This window comes from Ailuropoda melanoleuca, chromosome 4 (genome assembly GCF_002007445.2).
Source record: "Ailuropoda melanoleuca isolate Jingjing chromosome 4, ASM200744v2, whole genome shotgun sequence".
NCBI lineage: Eukaryota > Metazoa > Chordata > Mammalia > Carnivora > Ursidae > Ailuropoda > Ailuropoda melanoleuca.
Genome location: NC_048221.1, coordinates 43,719,352 through 43,733,690, shown reverse-complemented (window position 1 = coordinate 43,733,690; position 14,339 = coordinate 43,719,352). Strand labels below are relative to the sequence as shown.

The window sequence follows — 14,339 nt, the reverse complement described above, 5'->3', positions numbered from 1 at the left end:
TTTTCTTTCTTTCTTTCTTTCTTTCTTTCTTTCTTTCTTTCTTTCTTTCTTAAGATTTATTTATTTGAGAGAGAGGGAGAGAGCAAGAGAGAGAGAGTGCGCACACACAAAGGGAGAGGGAGAAGCAGACTCCCTGCTGAGCTGGGGGCCAACATGGGGCTTCATCCCAGGACCCTGGGATCATGACCTGAGCCGAAGGCAAACGCTTAACCAACTGAGCCACCCAGCTGCCCCAATAAGTGCTATTCTTAGCCATTCATACTCTAGGCCACATTTTTAAAAAAAATTATCTTTGCGGGGCGCCTGGGTGGCACAGCGGTTAAGCATCTGCCTTAGGCTCAGGGCGTGATCCCGGCGTTATGGGATCGAGCCCCACATCAGGCTCCTCCACTATGAGCTTGCTTCTTCCTCTCCCACTCCCCCTGCTTGTGTTCCCTCTCTCCCTGGCTGTCTCTATCTCTGTCAAATAAATAAATAAAATCTTTTAAAAAAATTATCTTTGCTAGTCAGTCACCTCAAAATTCCTAGACAGAAATGGAACAAAGAAAAGGAAAATGCAACTGAGTGTATTTCAATTAGAGCATCCCCAGGACAGCGGAGGCGCTCTGCCGGAACCTGGGAGTGGGAGTTGATGGGGCGGGGTGGGGGGGGCGGCGGGGAGAAGGTCCGGGGCATGCCGCACACCCCAGGCCGCAGTCTGTCACAGTTGGTGCAGGACGAGCCAGGCTACAGCTGCCAGCAGTTTACCACACTCGGAAACTCTCCGTGCCCCGGACACACACAAGTATTTGCAGGTGCAGGACCTGCTCACAAAGAAGAGAAAGGCTAAGGCGTCCTCTTCAGACTGAGAAGTGCTGCTCACGCTCAGCAGGGAGAGAGACCTATTCCTCATGCCCCATGCTTCTTGTCCACTCCTGCCTGGTGCTGTGCTGGTGACAGAAGCTGAATGAAGCATATACAGAACATAGAAACACAGTACTTGAGAGTATCCACAGAAAACTTGACTTTGTCACCGTGGGGTAAATGTTATTTTCAGCTCCCGAACAGAGCCAAACATCTTGAGAGAGAATGAAAATGCAGACAAGACCGTTATCAGATAGTGGCTATCAGGACAAGAGAGATCCTTTCATTTCATTCATTGGGGAGTTGCTGTTGAGTCTCGGTCCATGGCCGCTCTGACAAATGCTCCTGGGTATGTGCTTAGAGAAGCAGAGCTGCCATCCCACCGTAAAGCAAACTGCCTGCCAGTTTGTAACCATTACAGCTGTGATGATGAAACAGTAAAGAAGAACCGCCTCTAAGTCAAAAAGTGCACCCAGAGATAAGATTCATTTTCAATGCCCTTGCAGCTGCTCCTGATGGCACGGCCACTGCACTTCTCAGTAAGTGGGGATCCAAGGCTGATTCATCGCAAAGTGAGCAAATGCCTTTTTTCCCCTCTAAGATTACCCTGTGCTCCAACTCCTAAGAATTTCATTACATGGGGAAGGGGGGTGGATAGGGAAAGGGAGAAATAATGATTTCTAAATATATGGCAAATTTTTAAATAAAAAGGGGAAACAAAACCCCTTATAACTATTATTAACAGGGTCAGAACTAATAACGGTGCTATAAAACGTCTATCAGGCAGGTCATATCTATTCTGGGTATAGCATTCTATTCTTGTGTCCTTGTAACTCAGCTAAGGAACCGAGGAGGGCAAATCCATGGCTAGGTGAGTCATATTAACAAGACACCTACGGTTTTTGTTGATCCTTATATAGGGGACTTGATTGCCATTGTTGCAGATATTTTAGGGGTTAAAAGGCAAATACATACTCTGCCACGATTTCCTAGAAAATACCTGAGGTGAGAAAACAGGGTGTAGCAGTTAATGGAGTATCTTGCTGAAGACGTTTCAGAGTTAATTAAGAAAGCTGCAAATTAAGGAACAACAGCAAAAAGGAGATGATTGCATTGCATCTAACTTAAGGCTTCTGCTTTTTGTCTCTCCTGGGGGTTCTGGAATTTTTCAAGATTGTTTGACTTTATATGAGATGTACAATAATTTCAAGTATCTAAAACATAAATAGCTGAAATATCTCACTTGCTTTTGTTAATTATTTACTCAAAGCAATATGAATTTATTTTTATATATCCAGGAGAAATGGATTGAATGAAGAATTTTTTAAAAAGAAAGAAAAAAATCCCTCAATACCCCATGAGCCTAACATTCATAGACACGTGAAAAGTGACCGCTTTTATAACCATATTGATTAATGTATTTGATACTCAATTTAATGGATTATCATGACAAAAATTTCACTACCTGGTACAATTTTTATTTTGCGTGAAAGGTTATGTCTTCTTTTGTAGTTATTGAAAAATATATTAAGGTATGTAGCTATTTGTTAGAAGTTTGCCTTTCAAGACATTATAAAGATTTGGAAATCAAATCACCTCATTTGTTTTCTTACACGATATGCTACTTGGGGAAATTTTTAGGCAAGGTACCAAATGTATCACACCTCCCCCCAAACGGATCAGACTTGTTAACATGCCCCCAGCCTGCTGTGCTCTGGTCTACCTTGTCCCCGTGCTAGCTTTAGCCTGCAGAGCTGGACTTGGTAAGGGCAGTGTATTAATTTGCCTCTATTCTATACACGTGTAGCATCTGCCGTGTGCCTGTCACTGAGCTAGGTGCTGGGGCTGCAGCCAAACGCACAGAGACGATGGATCTGGTCCCGGCCCTCTGCTACTGAGCATGGTCATTGGAAACAAGAGGATTGCCAGAGGCAGGTATGCCCAGGAACGGGGGGAGCACGGATGCGGGCTGGCAAATCGTACCACATGGGATTAGCTGGGAGACATTTAACCACCATTGGGAGATTAGCAGCAAAGTCCTTCTTCCTTCCTTTTCCCAATGAAGCACTGTTCCTACCTTGGCTAAAGATTGTTTATGAATGTATAGGGCAACAATTTGAACGCATGACTTACATTTTATGACTATTTCAGAAAATTGACCAAAATCCAGGAATAATAAGAGAAAATTGCATGCATTCTATGTGGTCCTTATCACTCATTTATATTTTTAGGAAGCTTGCACAGATTTTCATGGGGGGGGGTAATGCAATATACCTAAATGCCAAATGTGTCACTTGCATTTTACAGCTTGGGTTATTTATTTATTCTTCATCCCTCAAGATATGAGTTTTATTGCTGACACTGTACAGGAACAAAAGAGGAAGTAAAAAATTATACTCTTTACTTCTAAGAGCCTAACAGAGCATGAATCCTCTCAGTTGCTTTTCAATTTCTGTGCACTGAGGTCAAGTCTGGAATTAGATGTCACCACAAGTGACTCAAAAATGCTCTAAAAACAGGGTTGCATATACAACTTTGGTAATAAAACAAATGCCCCGGGCAAAAAAAAAAAAGTTGAAAAGAAAAAAAAGAGGGGAAAATATTCTTAAGTCTGAACTTCGGTAGATTTTGACCAATTCTTAGGAACACTGGGGAAATCCATTGCCAATTGCCAAAACTTTCTACAAACATCTAAGTGCAAGAGGTTGTGCTCCTGTTTTCTCCCAAATTTCCAATATAACACTTACCAGAAGCCAGATTCTTAGAGGGCACTCGAGGAATTTTAGGTAGACTCAGTGAAATGTCACCTGAACAAGTAGCCTATGATATTTCTAAGAAGTCTGAGTTTGTATTTGTGATGATTGTAAGTAGGCCCATTCTGCTTAATTTGAGTGTTATTTTAACAACTTGATAGCTTTCTTGCGGATTTTAATTGGTAGCCATGAGAAGTAGTTGATCATATTGTCATTGTGATATATATATTTTTAAGCGAGAGAGGTAGCTCTGTTTTTGTGCAGTGAAAGTTTGCCGGTTGACATCTATTTAACAATATACCTTTGGATTAAAAGCATGGCGCAGAGAGATTTGGGTTGTTTTTCCGGCAGTGGTAATTGCTATGCCTGAGACCAGAAATAATAAGGGATCACGGACAAAGGCTGGAGGAGCTTTCAGGGAACAGAGCAGAGGATGAACAGGATTACGGAAAACACGGGTCAACTGCCAAAGCTCTAGTAATACCCAGTCTTGGGGGGAATTTATCTGGCTCACAAAAAATCGTCATTCTCACTAAGGTTTTGACTTCTATTTGAGTATCTTGTGTTGTCTATAGGACATCTAATTTTGTTGTGCCACCTTTTTGAATGGAAAATATCACAATGAGATGTGGGGGGGAAGTGGCTGTTTTATAGCAAAAAAAAAAATTAAACATTGAAAAAGTTTTGAGTGATTGAATATGAAAAATAATTCCATTTTCAGCAGCTATGATGCCGGAATGGAATAAGTAACAAATTCTAGGGGAAGGTGCTTGTTATGTAAAATATTGAATTATCTTCCCACTGAGTTTTATCTCTTCAATTACTTAACAGCAAAAGACAGATAGGTGTTTGGTCATAACATACTATTTGCTTTGCCAGTCAGTACAAGGCACTAGGGAATATCAATCTTGCATTTTTTTTTTCTGACCTAGAATTCCTCTTAATGACAATTAGTGCAAAGTTAGAGCATACATAACATCATTTCAGGAAATGCTGACGTTTCAAAGACATAACCTTCTTAACTTGCAGAGGAAACTGTCTTTGTTGTTATTTGTTAAGGGTTTTTTTGGTTTTATTTTTGAATCTTTCCTTCTTAGGCTCAGCAAATTACTAATGCTTCCCTTTAACTCCGTAACATTCTTACTTGTTGAAAAACTTGAAATATTAAAATACCTGCTTTTTATTGTCCTTGTCATTTTTAAAGTTCTGTTTCTACACAGCGTGGGACCAGAGTAAGAGAAAATTATTTTTATCAAAAGTAGCACAATTCTGATTAGCCATACTTAAGTTTATTTGAAAAAGAAGTTGATTTATATGATGTTGCTATCTTCTATATTGTGATATTTTACTAATTTCATTACAAAGTTAAAAGTGATAGTAGTAAGTTAAGAAGTTGGTTAAATAGTAAGCTAAAAAATAATAATTAAGAATTTCTTTTTTCGCCATTTAACCAAAAGTCTATCTTCTACAACCATTATATTTACTAAATACCAACTCATTTAAGTAAATTTTTTAAAAATACTGTATTTTTACATAATCGCTATACCCAATGTGGGACTCAAACTCATGACCCTGAGGCCAAGAGTCACGTGCTCTTCCAACTGAGCCAGCCAGGTGCTCCTCTTTAAATAAATTTTTAAACTGAAACCTAGAAGTTTTTTAAATTAGTACAGAACATAGACTTTGCTGTTGGAAAATCTGAGATTGGGTCTAAATTCCATTATCTACTGGCTGTTTGATTTTGGAAAATTATTTAAGCTCTCAGACTCCTTTTCCTCATTGTCAATTGGCTGATACCCATGTGGGCCACCCACTGAATCAAAGGAAGGGGGTGAGAGATAAAAAGAAGAACTACTTTGTAAAAGCCAGGGTAGCACACAACACGGGGAAGCTGTGAAAATTCTTTGTTCCTTAAAATCTGGTCCATATGAAAAATGCCTTTCAATATCTTCAGAGGAAACCCTCAATATTTCTAATCTAGAATTCCCAACAAGATATCCACTCCCTTCTTCGAGGACATGTCCAACAAGATGCTGAATTAACACTCACGCTTTCCAGACTGCCACGCAGAGTTATTGTAACAGTACTACTCTAGGTTAGGTTTCATTGTCCAGTTGTTTCAAGTAGATAGCAAAACTGTTTTTATTTTCTTCAGGCCTGTAACTATGTTTTTAATTCCTTTGATGGCCTGCCCCTATTTGGATTCATCAAAATGTTTAACCTCTCCAAAGCTCAAAGTACCATAAATGTATACCAGGTTGGTGATACAAAGTGTCTCTTTCCCACATTCAAATTGTTTTAGATTTAAGTTTCTTGTCATGTTGGCCCATATTTAAATACTTGTTAATGAAAATTGGAATGGTGCTTATTTTCAATCTGATTAACAGTGCCTAGAATTTTTACTGTTCAAAGATCTGCTCTGGTCTCCTGCTCAGTACCCGACCTCACCCACTTAATTTCTGCTCTTCTGGCTTTGCCCTCACTGTGGATTCCACCAAGCCTGCCTTTCCACTTTGTGTGTCAAGAACTCCAATTAAGGGATGCCTGGGTGGCTCAGTTGGATGCATGACCCGCTCAGGTCGTGATCTCAGAGTCATGAGATCGAGCCCCGCATTGGGCTCTGTGCTCAGCTCCAAGTCTTCTTGGGACTCTTGCTCCCTCTCCCTGTCTCCCACCCCTTCCCTCTAAAATAAATAAATCTTAAAACAACAACAACACTCTAGTTAATCCTTCCGGAGTTAATTCAGAAGTCTCTTGGCTCCTACTGTGCCCCATTCACACCTTTATTGCAGCAGTGTTTAACTGGACTACAATTATTCATTTACATTTCATCCTGCCCCTCAGACTACAGATCCACTTTTTAAAGACAAAACCCAAGATTTGTTCATATTTATATTTTTAGCACATAATGGATAGTTCGTGACTGTTAAATGGGAAATTGACTACATTTTACATAAAAAAGGTAGCTTTCAGTTTTTCTTAAAAGTGGCAACTGGTGGTGATTGGAATCTCCATCCTCCTGTCTTCTGTAGGATGCGATATCATGGCGCCTGCATTACTCATTCTGTTGTGGGCTACGGTGATACCAAGAGCAGACTTACTTCCTGATAAAAAATGTAGGTACCATCTATTAAGTTCACTAGTGTTTCTTCATAAAAAAAAATACATTACAAAAAATGATAGCATTATTTTTTTCCTAAATAATCCCTCAATTAGGAAATTATGTACGCATTTTTAAAAGAAGAGTATTTATTCTTATCAGAATACGAACTTTTTAAACATGTTGTACTTTAAGAAAGCAAAGTTGGCTGGAATGCCAATTTTACGCTACAAAGGGGAATCCTGAGTGTGGGTGTATGGGCTCTATGGAATAGAGCTGGAGCTGGTGACCACATATGGGATGCCTTCCCATACAAGAGGTTGGTTACAAGTCTTCACAGCCAAAGAATAAAAAACATCCACTATGTTTTAGTTCAGAAACTTGTTGATCTATGGATTTGGTATAAGGACAGAGTCTAAGAAAAGGAAATTATCACATGATCTGTATGTAGTGTTGCCTAAGAGAACTTTCCATGATAAGGACACTGTTCTTTATCCTCATTGTGCAATGGAGTAGACACTACACATAAGTGACTACAGAGTAGTTGAAACACGGCTTGTGCAACTAAGGTAATGAACATTTGGTTTAACTTACATTTAACCAGCTATACATGGCTAGTGGCTGCCATAATGGACAGTGTGGTAGAGACAGAGCCCTGCAAGTCCTGTATGTGGCAGGTACAGACACAGAGTTGTAGAAGGCTATTGAAAATTAAAGGTCAATGGAAATCTCTTAACCATGTAGTAAATAAATAAAAGTCAGTTTCTAATGGTGTGTACAATATTGTCCTAGTTTTAGGAAACAATTTAACAAGTTGTAGCAACATATGCCAAGGACAAAAAATAATGAATATATCACATATTAACACTATTCTCAGTTGCAGGATTAGAGGTAATTTTTCTTTCTTTTTCTTTTTGCTCACCCGTGCTTTCCAAAATTCCTAAAATGAACAGGCATTGATTTTGATTTTGTAATTTAAAGGGAAGTTTTCATTTTGAAAACAGTGGTTCAAAGAAAAAAAACCTCTTTTCTATTAATGTCTAAGCAGTTTGGCTCACTAATTGTTTTGACTTTGAATCATAATGAGAAATAAATTAATTTTACATCAAGAACCAGTGCAAATACAAATATTTAAGTACATTCCTGTAGCGGAAACAAGAGGTTCATGAAATAGTAATTACGTTTCATGCACCCTGATATTTTCTATCCTATTTTCTTCCATGTCAATTAAAAAAAAATTCTAGCTACAAACCAAAAGTTTTTCCAGCCAATTTATAGACAATGGCCCTCAGTTTGAAATCTATAGTTGTAATGAATGATATATTAAAATATTCATATTTCAGTAAAAAAACCTGTATGTGGTATAGGGAATTACCTGGGCAAAGTTAGAAAGATAATGAATTAAAAGAAGTTTTAAAGCAACTTTTTCCAAAATTACTTCAGTATCATGCACTCTAACAATCATAAAATCCTATACTACACACTGAAGTACTTGAACATTTCAAAGTGCTACGTCTGTACAATTGAACATCAAGTGGCTCCTTTCCATCAACAGCTTTACTTCTCCCACCTACCAACTTCACCATCAAAGTTATTGGTCTAGCCCAAGTTCTTTTACACTGGGAACCAAATCCTGATCAAGAGCCAAAGAATGTCGAGCTAGGCTATCGCGTGAGAATAAATGTTCCGCAAGAAGAAGATGTAAGTATTTATTCTGACAGTCATCTTTATTTAGAGTCAGTTTGAACTTTGACTGCATTTTCCCTATTAAATGAAATTTTAAGTTACAAAAAAAGAAAAAAAAGGACTCAAGGGTTTTCTGTTTGACTCTGAGCAGAGTAGGGTGCCAAAATGACCATGACCTAGTGTCATGTGTGTGGCTTAGCATTTGATAGCAACACAGAACATTTTAACTTTGCCCCGATTCTTTCTCCAAGAAAAGAAAGTTTAGTGACTTTGAAGGCAAAATGGATTTGATACTTGAAAATAGCAAAGAGAAAAGAGCAGTGGAGTAAAATGGAAGGCAGCAGGGTGCCTAACCAGAGAGGCCAAGTTCGAATCCGAATTCAGTCACTTCCTGCCATGGCAACCTTGGCCAGTCACTATAGGTCTCAGAGACGCCAGTTTGCTGCATCCCACTGCTGGGTTTATGTTAAAAAACCCGATACCTAGGAGATGTGCAGTAACATGAAACAAAGGGAGAAGTGATTAGTATTAGCTATTTTTTCAGTCAATATGGAATTCTAGAGAATTCTCCCTTAGAATATTACCTCTGGGGAGGAGACTGGGACTAGAGGTGATGGCTGAAGTGAATATGAGCCTTAATCATACTATTTTGTTTTTAATGTGTTCATGTATCGTTGAAGAATTATTATATTATCATTGTACTTTTTTTTTTAACACACAAGTGCTACAATTGGGTCATTTATTTACTTGCTCATTTCTTAAAAGCAACTTTGTTGAGGTATGAATGGTGTATAAAAAGCTGTACGTGTTTACCTAACTCTATGAGTTTGGGGATAAGCATATTTGCACCTGTGAAATCACGTGCTTAAGGTTTTTCTATCCAAACTAGTTAATTGCATTTTATTTACGTGCCATTTGAAAAGTGGAAGAAAATGCCTATTGGATTAAAATAGCTCTCTTAATGCTCTTTCCCTTTTCTGTATCATGACTTGTGGGGTTTATTTTTAGTATGAAACCAGAAACACTGAAAGCAAACGCGTAACCGTTCTTCATCAAGGCTTTTCAGCAAGTGTGCAGACCATCCCATGGAATGGCCACTCCCTCCTGGCAAGCGACTGGGTTTCTGCTGAGCTTAAAGCCCCACCGGGTAAGGCAGGCTCCTAACAGCCTCATATTGTATTCCTGACTTGGCAGAACAGGCAAAGTTGGAAAAGTAACTGGCTTTTCTTTTCCATAGTCAGTCAGCAGTTCCTGCCAAGGATTCCTCCTCCTCATCAACACCCTAACCACGGCTGTGATTACTTATTGCCCCCCCCCTTTCCATCCAGTATATCCCTGCAGACGTAGCTTACGTTTCTCCCTCCCCTGCTCCAAAGTCACAGGGTCATCAGCAAAATCAGGGCCAAACAGGTCTTTCGTGATTGCGCTGTAAGACATTTTCCAACCATACCCAACATGATTCCTCTGCTTTTCTCAGATTTCTAACACTGAGCCCCACACAGCAGCTTCTTCTTGCCTCAGAGGCTTTGCTTCCTTGAATTCTACCTGCTTTTCTGAATCCTTCCCACACTTTAAAGCCCAAATCAAGTTGTACCTCTTCTAAAAGCCCTTCTACTTTTTGTCCTGTACACCGAAGGCTGCCCTTCCTCCTCAAAACCCATTCACGGGCTGTTTTACGCATTTGGCACGTCCGCCATTCTCTCTCACAAATAATACAGTACACATATTCCCTGCCGCCTCTGCATACGAGCCTGTTGGGGGCAGGGACGGTGGCTCATGCTTTACTGAGCCAGGAGAACGAGAGTGCACGTTCCTCCTGTCACGTTTGCGGAGCCCTGCTAGAATGCCGAATGGATAAAGGAAGCTGTTGATGGTTCACGAAGGCCACAACACAGAACAACCCACCGTGATGAAAAAGGAGAAACAGCACCCACTGTCTGTATTGTCCTTTGATAGAAAATTAGGGTATCTAATATGTAGAGTCAGTGATACTTGTGATTAAGCCCTTGGACACACACACACACACACACACACACACACATACATACACACACACACCAGGGAAAGAGAGAAGGATCACCAAGTTCCAGTAACAGCTGTCTTTGTCAGTCTGTCCCACAGGCAATCATCCAACTGTGGTCTTGTCACATCACTGAATGAAAAGGCTACATACCCCCTAAATTGTGTCAAGGACGGAGAACAGCACTGTGAACATCTTCCTGTTAACTCACTATAACATGTTGCGAAGACCACAGAGCAGTCAATTCACAATGGCCTTGATTCCAAGTTCAGAGACTAACCCAAGGTAGACGCAAGATCACAAATACAGACCTCTGTGTGGCTTACCTTAAACTTCTTTTCCATGTCTCAATAAGTAACAGGACTATACCTGTAATGCATCTTTCAGAATTACCTTTCTGCAATTCTAATTATTCTCTGAGCATGCCAGTATACAGTGACATGAATGAAAAATTAATTCTCCCTTGAATCAAACAGAATTCATACCAGATAATTCCTCAGAAGAGAGGTGGGAGACAAACAAATTATAGGAGTCTACAAACTATACTTGGGCATGGAACATCTGGTCATTTAGTGCATGGACAGTACATTGAGTACAAGGCATATACATCAGTCTATGTACATTTGTTGTATATGAATATATAGAAAAAACCTATCTGACCGTGCATGATAATAACACAAACTAGTCAGTGTCCCTTTTGTCCAACTTCTCTGCCGATAAAAGAGGTCTGTCTTCTTCTCTCCCTTGAACTTTGCTGGCTGATAGTGATATATATGATCATAGGGTTGACTTAAACTAAGCTACAAAGACCCTTCTATCATTTGAGATTCAATCTAAAGGCTCTCACTTTGATGCGGTCCTCCCAGACCCTCGGCCTAAAGTGTTTTTTCCCTGTGAGCAACACAAGGTCAATGTCACCACAGTGTGTTCTGAAGAGCCCCAGTTAACATGGTGACAATGTGGTTTGAAATGAAAACAAGGCTTTCCAGTCAAATCTTCACAAATCCTACGTGAAATGAACATAGTATGTTTGGTGAAAAATTGCAAGATTCCTTTAATATCTTTGCACAGTAAAGCTGAATTCAACAGGCTAGTGTGCATGGAGTCTCCAAGGAAGTGTTTGTTTTTGTTTTTTAAAGATTTTATTTATTTATTTGAGAGAGACAGAGATATATATATAGAGAGAGAGAGAGAGAGGAAGAGAGGGGGTGGAGAGAGGGAGAAGTAGGCTCCCGGCTGAGCAGGGAGCCCGGCGCAGGGCTAGATCCCAGGACCCCAGGATCATGACCTGAGCTGAAGGCAGCCGCTTAACCGACGGAGCCACCCAGGCACCAGAGGAAGTGTTATTATCTGGCCGTGCTGCCAGCACCCCCTTCCCTCAGAGCAGCAATTTCTGTTATTCAGGACATATTTGGGTGTGACCTAATGAATCACACAATTCTAGGATGGAAAGTGGCACTGGAGACCTTTCTCTGCCAACACCCCTGTTTACAGCTGGAAAAACTGAGGCCCATAATAGTGGGCTTCAAAGTGTCACAGCTCATTATTGAAAAATGTGGCATTAAAATATCAAGGCTCCTGGGCCCCAAGCTCTGAATGACAGTCTCTTGTCCTGCTCTTAAATTGTCATTAAAGTATGTCACATACGCACACCCTCTTAACCCAAAGTAGCCAGAAAGCTTAATGCCAGAAACACAGGCTTTGTAATCCTAGCTTCATCTCCCAGCAAGCTGGCCTTTTGCAAATAGGTCTCTGTAAGCTTTTGATAATGATTACTTTTTTCATGGTAAGATGTTCCCAATCACTACGGTTTCAGAGGAAATGCAAAATTTAAAAGCTGTTGTGGCAATGTTTTGTTCTTATTTTTGACCATCTTATTGGCCATCTAGGGTCTCCTGGAACCTCGATTGTGAATTTAACGTGTACTACGAACACCACGTTAAATAACTATAATCCCTTAAGGCCATTCCAAGTTTCTCTTTACTGTACCTGGCTGGTTGGCAAGGAAGCCCCTGAGGATACGCACTATTCCCTCTACTATAGGTGAGCACCTATTTTTACTTATGCAAATGCATTGTTTCCTCTAGTCTTAAAAACTTATGAGTGTTTCCATTTAGGTTTGGCTCCTCAACCGAAGAATGCCAGGAGTATAAGAAAGATACACTGAAGAGAAATATTGCATGCTGGTTTCCGAGGACTTTTATCAGTAGCAGAGGGAGTGACTGGCTGGCAGTGCATGCTAATGGCTCCAGCAAGCGTGCTACAATCAAGCCTTTTGATCAGCTATTTGCTCTGCATGCAATTGGTAAGGTAGACTTAACTCGAAGCTGAAATAACCAAATCGTAGAATCCCAGCATTGGAAGGGGTTATAAAGATCACCTAGTTTGAGTAATTTTCTGATGCTAAGTGACCATCTGTCCCCTACCTGACAATCACAGGGGCCAGCTTTCTCAACCTCAGCTCTACTAACATTCTTGGTTGGATAACTGTCTTGCGGGAGCTGTCTGGTGCCTTGTGGGATTTTTAGCAGCATCCTTGGTCTCTACCTACTAGACCAGTAGCATCTTCCCCCAGCTGTGACAACAAAATGTCTCCCAACATTTCTAAATGTCCCATGGGGGACAGAATCTCTACCACGGGAGAATCACTGAACCAGGAATGTGAACTCACTGTTGAAGGGAGCAGCCCCTTTTCAGCTCTGACTCATTTCATGAAGTTTCTGCCCATTGATCCTGTGATGGACATGTACCACCTCCAAATAATTCTCATCCTTTTCCTCCCAAGATGGTCTCAGAGCTACCCAAAGACAGCCAGCTTCCTCATCCTGAGATTTCTCTTCCCGAATCTTCCCACTGCCAATTCCTCATGCTTTCTTCTTAGGATCCTTTACCATTCTGGTCTGTCTCCTCTGGGTGATCCGAAAATGTTTCACTCAGCATATGATTCTCAGATCTAAACTTATTATTTAAGGTTTCATTTCCTCGGTTCTCAAAATGGAAATAGTCTCCTTCATCCTAGATACTTGAATTAATGAAACCCATCAGGAGCCTTTCAAATCGCATTCTTGTTACTAACGTTCAAGATTTCTGTTGTTGCATATTTTTTGACGTGGGCCGTGGAGTCAGGCTGCCTGGGCTTGGATCCTGGCTCCCCTACAGACCAGTTGAGGGATTGTAGACAAGCTTATCATTCCTCTGTACCTTAGTCTTCTCATCAGAAAGAAATGGGGAGAAATTAACACTTCCTGCAAGGTTTCTGTGAGAATTAAGTATGTTAATAACCATGCAGTGCTTAGAACAATGCCTGGTAATTATACATGATTATAAGTATGCAAAGTATTATTTAAAGGGACAGGATTTATCTCTAACTCTAGCAAATGAAATATAACTTTTTTTTAACAGAGCCATCTCACTAAAGAGGTTATGCAATTCTATGCAATAGTCTATTTCCCAGATGACCTAAAAGTGTCACTTTCCTGAAAATCGGTAATTAAAAAGGCTGAGGAGGACCTAGGAAGCAATATTAATATGAAAATGGACACAACCTGATACAGACAACAGGAATTCATTTTCCTGTATGATTTTCAGTTCTTGGTGATAAATTCCTCATATAACTAAAAGAAATACATTCTTAGTTAAATTTTTTCTGCTTAGGGAATGGCAGGCTCTGGAACTGAGAGGTCCCACTCTTAGCTTGTCCCTATGATTCATTAATTGTGAGATCTAAGTCACATCACCTAAGACAAGAACGCTCACTTAGGAATAATTTCCACCCACATCACAAGGCTATACGACAATCAAGAGATAAGTCAGGGAAAAGAACTCTAGAGTTGTAAGTTAAGACATATGTGGCCCAATCCACTCTTTTTATGCAAGAGAACATTGAAGCTTCCCACTTCATCCCCCAGACAAACCTGAAAGAAGGCAAACAAAATAA

General features: G+C 40.2%; 1 protein-coding gene across 2 annotated transcripts in view; it reads left to right on the top strand.

Moving 5' to 3' along the window:
* The first annotated feature begins 1,254 nt into the window (after positions 1-1,254).
* Positions 1,255-14,339, top strand: part of IL5RA (interleukin 5 receptor subunit alpha) — a 33,783-nt gene continuing 20,698 nt past the window's right edge. The window contains exons 1-7 of one of the 2 annotated variants that reach the window (XM_011220651.3): positions 1,255-1,382; positions 2,651-2,778; positions 6,629-6,712; positions 8,252-8,397; positions 9,391-9,529; positions 12,292-12,445; positions 12,520-12,707. In XM_011220651.3, the coding sequence (XP_011218953.1) occupies positions 6,640-6,712; positions 8,252-8,397; positions 9,391-9,529; positions 12,292-12,445; positions 12,520-12,707 (700 nt within the window). In that variant the 5' untranslated portion in view covers positions 1,255-1,382; positions 2,651-2,778; positions 6,629-6,639. Of the gene's footprint in view, positions 1,416-2,650; positions 2,779-6,628; positions 6,713-8,251; positions 8,398-9,390; positions 9,530-12,291; positions 12,446-12,519; positions 12,708-14,339 lie in introns of both variants that reach the window. The other variant, XM_002915941.4, reaches the window with a different exon arrangement.